The sequence below is a fragment of the Patella vulgata genome, chromosome 4, assembly GCF_932274485.2.
Source record: "Patella vulgata chromosome 4, xgPatVulg1.2, whole genome shotgun sequence".
Taxonomy (NCBI): Eukaryota; Metazoa; Mollusca; class Gastropoda; family Patellidae; genus Patella; species Patella vulgata.
The window spans coordinates 16040519-16055272 of NC_065882.2; the positions used below are offsets into that span (position 1 = coordinate 16040519).

A 14754-nucleotide genomic window follows, 5' to 3' on the forward strand; every position below is an offset into this window, starting at 1 on the left:
ATCTATTAAGTTTTTTTTAGTTTTTTAAGTGGCATTAAGAAATTATATACCGCTTGTGGTTCCTAAATATAACCTTCAAACATTCGGATACAAATCATTCAAACTCAGTGCTCCTAATCTCTGGAATCCCCTGCCACCGAGTGTTAAATCTGCTCCTTCAATGGAATCGTTTAAAATTAGATTAAAAACGTATCTATTTCAACGTGAATATGACCATTAATGACCAAGACAGTTGAATAGTGTACATATGTTAGCGCTTTGAGCATGCATTTATGGATGGATATATGCGCTTTATAAATATACATTATTATTATTATTATTAGTAGTATTATTATTATTATTATTATTACCGGTAGGCCTATCTGATATATTTACCACGATAAGCCAAAATTGTACATGGCACAAATACTGTTGTCAGCCTGAGTTTGTAATGTTGCCCATGATAGTTGGAAATTGAAGTAAGAGTAGGCTATATAGGTAGAGTGCTATAGTTTGTCACGGCAAAATTTTGCTCATATAGTACAAAAATGCCCATCTTAAATTCCTATTTCATATAACTTATAGTTTGATTATAAACAATAATTTTCACAATTATAGAATTTGAATTGAATGATTGGTGATCCTGTTAAGCCGTAACCATGAATATTGAAGTAATCGGGAGATTAAGACCGCCATCGCCTGGTGAAGGTAAAGTGGAAGTAGAAGTCGACAGGGAGAGAAAGATGGTTATAGCTGGACCACAGGTGATGCATTTCAAGTAAGTTGATGTTGCTTAGGCCTATTTCAGTAAACGTAAGGATATTTGACAAGCCACTGATCATCATTAGAGAGATTTATGATCCCTTGCAAACTAAAAGTTGAATGTCCAAAACGAATGTCAGTCCAAACATTGTTTAGTACCACTGTTAATGTTATTTGAGGGATTTTGAATCCCTTGCAAACTATAATTATGAAAGTTGAATCTCTAAAAGGAATTATATCAGTGTAAAAAATGGTTAAATTTCATTCAGTATTTACAAAGATATGGCAAATTGAAAATTTGTCAACCTTTGGTATCCTCTGCAGATGATATACAGCCAACACAGCAAGTAAGCATTACTTTAGCATATACCAAGCCATGAAAAATTTGATATTATCCAAAACTGTTTATATTTTTTCTCCGACCATCTGGCAAACATCTTAGCTGAAATTGAAATGAAACAATATTTTAACTTCTGTTGCAGTCATATTTAACTGTCTTGATAGCCTGGAGAATTTACCTCGTTCAATTTACATATCACAAAAATGAAAATTTCAAAGAATTGAATCGTAAAACAGTTAAATTGATAGTTTTATGTGTAAGAACATTTAAAAATATATAAAAATGGAAAAAATTCTTGATAATCTGAGATCAAAAACTGACCCATACTAAATTTAGACTGCCTGTCTACAGTTAGCTCCACTTGAGAACAGACACGAAGCTAGTTGACAGACATTTTATGTCCTAAGTCAACGATTTTATTTGAAAACACTACATATTTCGAGAATTTTGAGAAGTATATCCTCTGCTTTCATTTTATAAAATTGCAAAGGTTTAATTAGTCTTTTTGTGTATAACAGATGTGAACCGGAGTAGGACCACATTACAAAACAGTATAGTAATTATTGGATATTGCAGCCATTTAGGGCAGAGTAGAGTAGCTATTTCTTTCTGTGCAGAACCGTCTTCTTTAGCCCAGTATAGGAGTAGAACAGTAGGACATTAAACCCCATTTCATTTCATTTCTGTGTGCAGAATGCAACTGACCAACTGACAGAAGTTATCGTTTAATTGTTTGTTTACTTTATTTATCTCAAATATTTGATTGACAGTTTTCAGTCATTATACCCACAGTCAACATCCACCTATGATATATTCCGTAAATCAGTGGAGATATTATTAGACCTATATATGGCCGGGTTTAATATCTGTCTTCTGATTGGTGGAGAGAGTGGTAGCGGCAAGACGTATACCATGGCAGGAATAAGTAGAAATAATACAGGGTTGGTGCCAATGATATTTGACTACCTGTTCGCTAAATTAACAGGAGGTAAGACTATAATACAAAACAATTTTGGGTTGGGTGGGGGGGGGGAATTGTTTAAGACATGCGTTTTAGATCATAAGGTCTGTCATTGAGTCAAGTGGCATGGTTTTGATTTCCCACTTGTATGTGTCAAGGTGTAGGGTCATCTGTCCAACATCAAGGATTTTGCCCAAGTCTTCCGGGTCCTCCGGTTTCCTCACAGCTAAAGGCTCCACTGCACAAGCGAGTTATTGAAATAAAATTGAACCATATGTTAGTTCATTAGCTAAGATGGCAGCCAGTGCGTAACAAGAGCAGTGGCTGGACATACTTTTACATATATTTTAATCTTATTTTCTCAAATCGTCATTTAGGAGATTTTGAAACCCTTGCAAACTACAATATTATGAAACTTGAATCCATGCGGTTTATATTTTTGTTTTGTTTTCTGAATTAAATGTTGAATAATCAATTTGAGAATATTTTAATGTGGATTAAAATGTTAAAAATTGTCTAAAAATTCAAATGGTGTGCAACAGCTTCAAACCATAATCAGTCCATTTTGTTTATTTATTTTGTAGAACAGTACATGCCCGAGACCAGAGTTAGTCGTCATGATTATAAAGTTAATCTACAGATGCTGGAAGTTTATAATGAACAGATTAAAGATTTACTTAAACCACCACGTAGCGGATCAAATTATTTGAAACTAGCACATTCTCCGAGAAATGGGGTACATGCGAAGGTAAAATTAATTGTTAACTGGCGCAGTCTCAGACAAATGGGGTAAAATTAATTGTTAACTGGCACAGTCTCCTAGAACAGGGTATATGCAAAGGTAAAATTAATTGTTAGCTAGTGGCACAGTCTATGAGAAATGGGGTACGTGCAAAGCTAAATTAATTATTAACTGGCACAGTCTCTAGGGTATAGGCAAAGGTAAAATTAATTGTTAACTGGTACAGTCTCTCCAAGAAACAGGGTATAAGCAAAGGTAAAATTAAATTTTAGCTGGCGCAGTCTCCAGGAAACAGTGTATATGCAACGGTAAAATTAATAAAGGCAGTGCTCGGGAGTATGCAAGAGGTCCACTGGGAAAAACGATGTCCACAGGGGAAAAGGAGGTCTGGTGGAAAAGGAGGTCCAAGGGGAAAAGGGTCCTTGGGCAAAAAGGAGGTCCACAGAGAAAAGGAGGTCAACTGAAAAAAAAAGATTTATGTGTCAAGTGGCGACATGCACCCTACTTTCAAAATCTGACAAAACCAAGTATATGGGAGAGGTGCACGGTCCTGCTTTCCGCAGGTGGAAAAAAGTTGTGAAGCACTGGTTTAAAATAGCAATGCTTGATATCTACAAGAAAAACTAGCTGAAATGTTGCAACTATTAAACTTGGTAATTGTGGTGTATTTCATACACAAACTAGGCCTTGCAAATAAGCTTCGGATTATATCGTGAGTTATTAGGGAGACTGGAATAACACCATTCATATTTAATTCTTTTTAATACGAAAATGACAAAATTTTCTTTAAAGTAAATAATTTAAGCTGTAGTCCCAGCAATATTTTAGGAGACGACAAGTGACACTGGAATAACATTATTCATATTTTTTCCAAATCAAAAGTCAAATTTACATCCCTCTTTTTTTTTTTTTTTTTACGAAAATACCAAACCAAATCCCACAAATATTTTATTAAATAAAAACTGGTTAATTTGGGATAAAATACTTTTATGGGATTTCAACAAACTTTGCATTATCTTTAATTCCAGGATGCCACCTCACTAAGAATTAAAGATGCGAGTTCTGGTTCGTCATATTTTCAACAGGGCCTGGGACGGAGAACAGAAACTATGACAGATTTTGGTCCCGCAGAAAAACATGCTACAACGTTAACGTATATAGATCTAGAAGTGGTACAGTAAATTATATTTATTATTCGAATATTGTTGGACAGTAATCCTGGAATGGAATTGAGCCATTCAGTACACTAAAAACACAAAAAACATTTATTCAGAATATTATACACATTATATGGTTTCCCCATGTCAGTGGTGCTGGATGAATTTTATGTAACAGTAACTAGTCGTTCGGGTGGAAAAACTGAGGTCCTGTGTACACTTTGGCGTGCGCTTAAAAGAATCCTTATGGTTAGAATTCGACGAAGATAAGTTATAAATGTTGCTGTCCAGGTAAACTTTCACTCATAGCACACTGTATTGCGTATAGCTGTCTTCATTAGCCCAGTTGGTGCAAAAAAGTAGGAAGTTAAACCCCATTCCATTTTATTTCATAAACGTATAGAGTGGCGTTCAGACAAGTGTTTATTGACATGATCATCAAATACAACAATTTTGGAACTTTGCACTAAATATTTAATGTATTGCATATACATGATCTTTGTGGGTTTTTTTTTATCGAATAGTAAATTGGAATGTACTTGAATCCAACTAGATAAATGTGATCTAATATCAGAAAACCCTGTGTACTGTGGCTGAGGTATTTGAGTTGTGACAAAAAAAACAACAAACAAGGCACCCCTGTGTAAAAATTGGCAAGCACATAAAGACCCTCCTTTGAAGTCAAAGAAAATAATTGCACTGACAGTTTTCAATTTGTAAATAATCCACAGGTCCAGCTATGTGGTTTTTCACAAAGCAAGCGGATTCCCCATGTTTATTTTGTTTTTTTTCTATCCGCATTCGCTTCTCATGACAGCGAATTTAAAACTGTGTATTTAAAGTGACATTTTTATATACAAGAACTTTTTTATGTTTTTTCCTTTTTTTTTTACTCCTTCATATGTAAATAATCTTAATTAAATCAACCCGTCCATAATTAATGACATGTATAATTTATTGGACGTTAAATTTGTAATACACAACAAGTTGAAGAAAAGTAGGTAAAACACCAGTATCTGCTAGAGATATATGGGACATAGATAAATCTAAGTCTGACAAGGAAGATGTGTCTTGTCCTTTGGATTAGAAAAAAAAATAAGGTTCATCTGTGTACACATTGATGTACACCAGTGTTGCTATTTCAAAATTTGTCTTGTCGGACATTTTTACCTCTTATTGTTAATTAAGCAGACAGATTCAGACCACAATTAAAAATTACATGTCAACAAAATATTCAAATTTGTACATAATAAAAATAGGTGCACCTCGCTACTTTTCATATCTATATAACTACCATACGGTATTTAAATTAATGTCAGTAATAAAAAAAAGTAGATGCAAATGCCACTATCTGAGCAAAATTATCCGACCCAAGCTAGCATTGCAAAAGTAACCATAGAAACAATAATTACCATATACTAGTCTCAAAATGACTGAAGCATTGTGTTGAATCCCATGCCGTTCCGTTTCTGATTGTGTCATGTTAAATCTCTGTAGAGTTTTCATGCAGTCACATCATGAACAGATATGTCAATCACTTCACTGTTAAAACCATTGTAGCAATTATCGGTGCACTTGTCATTGTGCCTACTAAACATCAGCCTTCATAGATTACATGGTGGAAATTCATAGGTGTTCTACAACAGTAATTAATAGATTAGTCAATGGTAATTAATAAACCACAATGGTTATTAATTAAGAACACAATGGTTATTAATAGATTACAAAATGGTTATTTATATATATTACACAATGGTTATTAATAGATTAAACAATAGTTATTAATGGATTACACAATGGTTATTAATAGATTACAAAATCATTATTAATAGATTACACAATGGTTATTAACAGATTATAAAATGGTTATTAATAGATTACAAAATGGTTATTAATATATTACACAATGGCAATTAATATATTACACAATGATTACACAATGGTTATTAATAGATTACACAATTATTCTAAATAGTATTACACAATGATTATTAATAGAATACACAATTATTATTAATAAATTAACCAATGATTGTTGAAAGATTATATTGTTAAATCATTAATAGATTACACAATGATGTTAATAGATCAGTGGTTTTGATTATTGATAACTTTAAATTATTGATTACAAAATGATTGTTAAAAGATTAATAGAACACACAGTTGTTATTGTTCGATGGTAAATTGTAATTAATAGATTGCATGAATATTATTAACGGGCTCCAAAATATTTATTTTTAGATTATCGAGCGGTATTAATTGTCTGCCCAATGGTAATTAATATATTACCTGATAGCCATATATACAGGTAGTGGTAATTTATTAATGAAGCCAAGGTTATTAATAGGTTAGACAATAATTATTAATAAATTACACAATAGTAATTAAAAAATGAAATATTGGTTATTAATAGGTTCCACTGTTAATAGATTACACATTGGTCATTAATAGATTACACCATTTATAGATTATACCATGGTTATTAATAGATTACACAGTAGTAATTAATAAATTAAATATTGGTTATTAATAGGTTACACCATTAATGAATTACACATTAGTAATTAGATTACACCATGGTTATTAATACATTATTATATGCCTGTCTTCATTGGTCCAACAAAGTAGGACATTAAACCCCATTCCATTTCATTTCACCACTCTTAATTACAAATAATACATACCTTTCCAGTGGTCCTAAAGTCACATAGTTTTATAAAGATTGATAGACATCCATATCATATTACCAGTAGGTTCTTTACTATATTTACTCTGTAATAAAAACATACAATATAGATCTACATTATATCTGAAATATATTTACATTGTAATAAATGTACAATATATTAACTGGTTTCACTGGACAATACAACTGACATTAGATTGCTGCAACCCTCAATAGAATTCACAATCATTTATTGTAGAGACTTGAGGCCATAGAAATATCACTTCTGTTTTCTGAGCCTACACATTGACTTGAGTTGGATTGATTTGCTGTGTGTAGGACCCTGTCATAAATTCTGTGTACGTAACTGGCTTTTTTCACCACATTATTCCATACTAAAATGGACCCAAATTGATTATTTAACATAATTTGTTGTAGCTCCAAGTTAAAAGTTAGAACACTATAGTATAAAACTAGAGGATTATTAAACAAACTGTCCTTGGATGAAGCCCCACACCTTCTTGAAACTTAAAATAGATAATAGTTTTACTAATCATGATAGAATGGAAAAAGGGGGAAAAGTGTGTGCATTTTTTTGACCTAATAAAAAGGTAATGTTTATTTAACACCTCACATAGGTTTAAGCCCCACACACCTTCTGTCGTGATCCATAAAAAAGATAATACTAGAAAGAATGCTTAAATAAAGGGGATTTTTTTTAGTCCTAATGAAAAGGTTAGCACACTAATGTGAGGACTCTTAAACAACCTTCCTGTGTTGAAGCCCTAGACACCTTCCCTCATGATCCATAAAAAACGATAATACTTTTGCTAACTATGTTAAGATGTCCCATACAGTTTTGACCCTGAAAATATGTAATATTTTTACTAATTGTGGTTTATTAAAGGGGAGAATTCAAAGGAGGGAAATATTTTCTTTTTCTTTTGGTCTAATAAGATAGTTAAGAGTGTATAGTATATAGTTGAGGACTATCAAACACCTCTTCTGTGTTGAAGCTCTACACACCTTCCAGCATGACCCTTAAAAGATTTTCTTTTTTTGGCCTAATAAAAAAATTAAGAGGGTATATACTAAAGTAGAAGGCTATTGTTAACAATACATATACCAGTCAACAATTACCCATTAATAACTTTTATTCTGCTGTATTCATAAATACACACTCCACTCACCCATTCTATTCAAGAGACATTCTACCATACAAAAATACATAGGTGTAATGAATTATTATAAGGTCATTATTATATAGCATGCTGATATTATTATAAGAAATTTGTATTCCTTTATTGTTTAGTTACTAAAGTGTGAAAAAAAATTATTATCTTTATCATTTCAAATTTCAAAAGTTTATTTGAAAATGGCCAGACCTCTTTATTTATTGGATTTAATTTTAAAGTTGATTTGTTGTAGGGTGAAAATCTGTCTTTGCTCCAAGTAAAGTCACTGTTGAGATATATGTAATTAATTGTGTCAAATAGTCCATTTTTGTATGCATGTACATTGATGCATGTGCTGCCCTCAGAAGGTGTAATATGCAAATACAAAAGTTGATAGATAAAAGTGGTGACAATCGACATAGTAAACCCAAAATAAAAATAAAATTAGTAAACATGTCAACTTTGAAATAAAAATTGATGAGTATACTATAAAGATTGCTCTTTTACTAACTGAAAAATAACACCGTATCCACTCAATTAAATACTTTATTTTGACCAGAATAAAAGAGTTATATCTCCTTTAAAATCCATGTATTGTGAATAAAGCAAGTCATTTACTAATGAAAAACATTAAGAAGAACTTTTTTGATACCAGTAACAAAATTTTGAATTGGGTAACATGTCCCTTTAAAACACTTCTCCCTTTTTTATTGAAGACATATTTCAAGCATTGAACAATCGTTTATTGAATATGATTCGTAGGTTATTGTTGCTATTAGCGACCAGTATTTATTATTACATGTACACACTTTTCATGAAGGATTTTATTTTGTTGTAAAGTTTCAGGTTTCTATGTAAGTAAACAGATTATCTTGTAAATTATTTAATTAATTATAGAGATTAAACGATCTAATATTTGTAGCTTAGATATTTAGTATTGAATTTAGCTCTTTTATATTGTAATGCTACCCCTTTTAATAAGGCTGTTTAAGGCTTCGGACCCATAGCTTGAACTTATATATTGTTTATTATTTAATTGGAGCCATGGTGGCCCGGTGAATATGGTGCTGGCTGTCTAGTTATAACCTGGAGGTCCCAGGTTCGATCCCAAAGTTTGCCGAAAAATCTCCATAGTTTCTTTTTGTCAGTCGTACAGGAGAGAAGACTGGGTAAGGGAAAGCATCTACTCGTTCGGATAGGATGAAAAACAGATAGAGTTCCTATGTTTTTCATTGACAGTACATTAAAAACTGAAACTCGAAATACTTGTAGGACGTAGTGGCACTGTCTGAGCACAATTTCCATTGTAGCACACAGTATGGTGTATGTCCGTCTTCATTAGCCAGTTTTGTGCAGAAAAGTTGGACGTTAAAACAAATTTCATTTTAGATTTATTTAACTAATACGTAGTTTTAACAAATGAACTATTCAGATGTATGTTTTTAACTCAGTAATAAAGAATTTGTTCAGTTGATGAACCAGGAACTTTGTAATCTTGTGGTTCTTTTTTTGAAAAGAAAAAAGCATATAGCTCCACCAGTAAAATTAACATAAAATTGCATGCTAGTTCTTTGAACAATTGCTCATTGATTGACAGACTTTGATTTTTTATATGATGTCACAATTACAAGATGGCTGTGATAACACCGTGCTTAATTCCTGGATCATATAGCACGCCTGTACCATTTTGTGGCGACATTTTTGTTTTATTTTATTAAACAATTTTTAATTAAGAATAATTGATCTATAAAGTAATGATGATAATATTTTATTTGTAAAAGCCAGCCCATTTTTTTAATACTTGGGCCTACTTGATTACATAATAACAATGGTCTTTTTCGTAAAATCCATTCTTAAACATACTTTAGTCAATAGTTTTTCTACAAATAGTACAAATTTTAGAATTTTGAATTTATTAGATATATGAACAATCTGACCTGTTGTTCCTTTAACATAATGTATCAACTTGCCATTGAAAATTTTACTGTCTGTGTATGAAATAAGATTTATAACAACTATTGTTTGCTTTGTAAATAAACTTTTAAAGTAGATAGTCTATATCTAGACAAAAGTCCAGGAAAGATCCACATGTTAGAAAGATAGTGAGTGTGTGTATGTATATAGGTATCCATTTGTATACTCTATACAAATTGATGGGTTAAAGCCACAGATTCTGAATCTCTTGTAAAATACAATATTGTGGTACTTAAACATTCATTATGCAAGAGCTAAATCTGCCTATTACAGGTCTTTCTTTAATCCTGAAATGTTATCTAAATTATTAATTAGACATTTATTAACTTCCCAGGACCATAATCACCTCTCGATTCCATCGGATGCCTGTGATATTTAGTGGATTTGAATACATTTTGTGATGGATGAAATGACCGTAAAAATGGATAATCAAGACTTTTTCAGCATATTTTCTTTACATTATCTATTTTTTAACTATTATAGCGAGAACTGTTAGCTCTTTATCTAATCTTACCTAATGCCCCTTTAAATCTGTAAGATATCAGTTAAAATATGATTCAATTCCATTCAGTATCTGCAAAGATAGGATTCAATTGGACAGATAATATAAACAAGGCTACAGTGTTGGGTAAAATCTTTTGGATCCATTTTGATTTGGGGAGATTTATTTACCATTGTAAGATTTCGATAAAGAGTTGGACGTTCTTGCAATAATAATAGTTCAAAAATAGATAATGCAAAATGAATATATTGAAAATTTCATTTGAAGTACTTTATTCTGAGCGAAGGTATTAACCTGTGAAGGTTTGACAAGATGTGTGTACTGATTGTAACTACCGTACTGGTTGTTCGAGGCTAAGCTCCTCTTCACCATTTTTACGGTAAATCATTCAATGGCTGAACTTATCTAATCTACTTAAAATCGGACCCATCCGATGGCATTGAGAGTTGATTATAGTCTGGCATATTAATAAATGTCTAATTAATAGTTTTATAACATTTAAGGACTAAAGAAAGACCTGTAATAGGCAGATTTAGCTCTTACATAATTCCTGTTTAAATAATAAATCTGAATACATTTTCTAATGGATTTGGCGAAAAATTAGATATTGTACGTAAAAGGACAATTACCATCTACTCATTTATTGGATAATTTGTTTATACATTGTACATAGAAATATATTTATTTGTTATTTTTTTTTCTTTCAGAAAGTTGGACAGAACCCGAAGCCGAATCGATCTCGGTTTAGTATTATAGAATTACCTGGTGTTGAGAAACTAGCTGATAATGTCGAGAGAATTCGACTAAGAGAAGGGCCTGCATTAAGCCAGTCTCTGATTGCATTAAATAGTGTTATAACATCACTAGCCAGTAATCCTCAACCTGAACGCATTATAAATTACAAGTGAGACAAATTCTAAATAAACTTATGCACTTCTCTTTAAAGATACATTCCTACGACAATATTCATAGGGTAGCTATTTCCAAGGTTCCGTGTACATATTCGCATGAATGTAAAAGATAACTTGGCAGTTGGATTTCGAGATAAGAGTAGAACGTAGTGCCACTGTCCAGGCAAAACTTTTGCCCAGACAGTCGTACTTTTAATTATTAATTTCAAACTCTGTCATGGGTTCTTTTATGTGCACCCCAATGTGTGCACAGGCCCTCATTTTTTTGTCCCATACCAACGACTATACATTGTCCCTTGCTAGATCCTCCGTCCTACCCCACTGACAAAGGAGAACCACGTCGGAAAATCCTGATGAACTTTCTCGACCAAGGCAGAGATCAAACATGGGGGGCTCCTGGGTTTGCGAGCCTACATCCTGCTCACTGAAACACTGTGGCCCCCCTGTCCACAAGAAGAGAAAGCAAGCAGCGATTAGACATTGTAAAAATCATAATGCAACAAACTTTGCTTGACTGGCAACCTATCAGAAAAGGAACAGGCCTAATTGCTTTGAATTAATTATGAAATAAAGTTATAGAATATTGTATATTTAGATATGACCATGTTTATGATTGTTATTTTCAGACAGTCTGTATTAACTCAACTATTACAGGAAGAACTTGGTGGCAACTGTAAAACTCAGGCTATAATCTGTATTAAACCAAGAACAGCTTTCGATGTTTCCAACACACTTCTACGATTCTGTTTAAATCTATCACAAGTTACAAACTTTCCTGTCGTTAATGACAGTCTGGCACAGGTACAAATAGCTTGAATATCTCAATTAAAAATCAGGGGTGGGTTGACCGAATGGGCTAATATGTGTGCTTTAGATCATAGGTCTGTCATGGAGTCATTGGTTTCGATTCCTAGCTGGTACGTGACAAGAAGTACACTTGTCTTTCACACCTCAAGGGTTTTCTCTTGGTCCTCCGGTCTTCCCCCACAGCAAAAGCAAATTATTAAACTAAAATTGAACCTTATGTTATTCCTAAAATAACCTTGTTTGTGTAAAGTGGATTTTAAACTCAATTTCTCTCTCTCGGGTACAAATAGTTTTAAACATCATGGGTAGAAATAATTTGAATATCATAGTAGGTAGAAATAATTTAAACATCATGGGTAGACAAAATTTGAGAGAGGGAGAGAGAAATGGGGTTTAACGTCCACTCGACACAAACTAGGTCATTTCGAGACTATGATATGGTTCAATATTATTTTAATAATTCGCTTGTGCATAGTGGTCTTTAGCAATGGGAGGAAACCGGAGGACCCAGAGAAAACCCACGAGGTTGGACAGGCGACCCTACTCCTTGTCACGTACAACTGGGGAATTGAAACCACGCCAGTTGACTCAATGAAAGACCTTATTGATACAGCGTGCACATGCTTACCATTCGGCCATCCACCCCCTCCCCACTCCGCCACTCCGAAAAAATTTGAACATCACAGTAGATAGAAATAATTTTAAACATCACCATAGTATACAGGTAAAAATAGTCATAAAAATCACACAGCCTACCTCTGTACAGAACTTTTGATTCGTTATTTAGACCCATTGGTATCTTCCCAAAGCAGTTGGGAAATCGGGGCTTGGGGTAGTTGTGAAAGAACCCTTGACAATTGGAATTCGACAAAGAACATAACCATTATATGATACTTTCCTTCATAGCACACTGCATGGCATATGCCCATCTTAGCCGAGTTGTGCAGCATAGTTGGACGTGAAACACCATTTTATTTAATTTGCTGTTGTAACACAACAAAATGACATAAAAAAGATAGTAATGTCCTTGTCAGGCACTCCGTACTGCACCACATTTTATTTAAGCAATCTGTTGGTGACAGATGCGTCTGCAAAACATCCTTATTTGAGATTTTTAGGTCAGGCTGTTATCATTTTCATATTCTTCTATATCATACATGTGGCATCAATCCCTAATTATATTACACTGTCCTTGTGATGATTTGCCCCCTACCATTGCTCCTATTACAATTGTTTATGTTCTTGTATTCAAGAATTTAATGACGAACTACAGAACAAAGGTGATCGACATGGAGCAGACGCGATCCAGTCCCATTTTAATGACGACAATGCCGACGTCAAGTATGCCAATAGGATCGACTACCATACCTAATGTAACAACAATACCAGCATCGGTACCGGGAGGAACAAATTATAGAGTTGTTCCCCTTGGAAATCAGGGTGATGATGAAATACGAGCGTTACAGACAGAAAATGTAAGATTTGTATTTTAACAGATATTTAAAAATCCCAGCACAACCAGCAGTATAAAAACAGACTAAGGTTTAAATAAGAGATGGTTTATTCATCTTCATAAAGCTCATAGACCCTTTATCAAATCATTGTTTAAGTAATCCTGCATTTGTATGTAAGATGTATGTAAGATTTAGATAAAGAGATGACAGTTCTCGCTATATTAGTTAAAACATAGATAATGAAAAGAGAATATGCTGAAAATTTCCGGAAAATTACTTCATTCTGTGCCGAGTTATCATCGATTTCAGAACAGTGTAGTCCTGATTGTCATTGCTACCGTTGTTACGATAGTAAACAAAGCCTGGATTATCCATTTTTAAATTAAATCGTTAACTGCAAATCGTATTTAAATCTGTTGAAAATTTAAAGCATCTGATGGCATCTAGAGTTGATTATGATCTTGGCAAGTTAATTAGCGTCTAATTAATAATTTATATAACATTTAAGGCCTAGAGATTTATTTTGGTGATGAAATAAGACTGACATGGTCGTAGTTTTAGGGAACCATGGCGGTGTGGTTAATATGGTGCTTTCTCAATAAACATAAGATTTTTTGGGAGAAATTCCTGGAGATTTTCCAGTCTGGTCTCCAATTGTCGATTGTGCAGGAAAGAGGGCCTTACATGAAAATGCATCTAGTTGTTGGGATGTGACGGAAATACAACCTGTGCATACCATTGACAGCATATTAAAGATTCCCTGGCAACAGGAATTTGACATAAGAATAGGTCATAGCACCACTGACTGGTCAAAATTTCACTCTGTCTAAATTATCCCAGATGGTGCGGGATAGTGGTATTTTAAAATCCATTTCATATCTTAGTTTTATTCAGCCTGGGAATTCATTTGGCTACAATCTGTTTTATTAATTCTATCCCTACCTGACAATCTGTGAAACTTTGAGCATGATAATTTGTAGACAATGATTATTTGATTGATTATAAAAGTCATGTTTTGTAGACACTGATTGATTGATTGAATAAAAATGTTGTGTTTTGTAGTTGATATTAAAAGATCAAAATGAAAGACTGCAGCATCGTCTCGAATCACTGACTGGGAAATTTGGTAATTTATCAAATACCAAAACTGATTTATCTCAGCAACTATTAGCTAGTGAAGAGGAAAAACTCAAGGTAAGGCCCTTTATTTAACTCAAGGTAAGGCCCTTTACTTAGTTCAAGGAAAGGCCCTTTATTTAACTCAAGGTAAGGCCTATTACTTAATTCAAGGAAATGCACTTTATTTAACTCAAGGTAAGGCCCTT

General features: G+C 33.1%; 1 protein-coding gene and 1 long non-coding RNA gene across 2 annotated transcripts in view; one reads left to right on the forward strand and one right to left on the reverse strand.

Moving 5' to 3' along the window:
* Positions 1 to 6822, reverse strand: LOC126818698 (uncharacterized). Its single transcript, XR_007679318.2, has 3 exons — positions 6626 to 6822; positions 5354 to 5578; positions 1 to 1183 (listed from the first exon to the last, which is right to left on the reverse strand). It is a non-coding gene; the product is annotated as an uncharacterized LOC126818698 (long non-coding RNA).
* LOC126818586 (coiled-coil domain-containing protein 78) overlaps positions 630 to 14754 on the forward strand; it is a 27400-nt gene continuing 13275 nt past the window's right edge. Inside the window, exons 1-8 of the mRNA XM_050546057.2 lie at positions 630 to 757; positions 1852 to 2069; positions 2627 to 2790; positions 3813 to 3956; positions 10965 to 11161; positions 11795 to 11969; positions 13229 to 13450; positions 14492 to 14623. Of these exons, the coding sequence (XP_050402014.1) occupies positions 639 to 757; positions 1852 to 2069; positions 2627 to 2790; positions 3813 to 3956; positions 10965 to 11161; positions 11795 to 11969; positions 13229 to 13450; positions 14492 to 14623 (1371 nt within the window). The 5' untranslated portion in view covers positions 630 to 638. The remainder of the gene's footprint in view (positions 758 to 1851; positions 2070 to 2626; positions 2791 to 3812; positions 3957 to 10964; positions 11162 to 11794; positions 11970 to 13228; positions 13451 to 14491; positions 14624 to 14754) is intronic.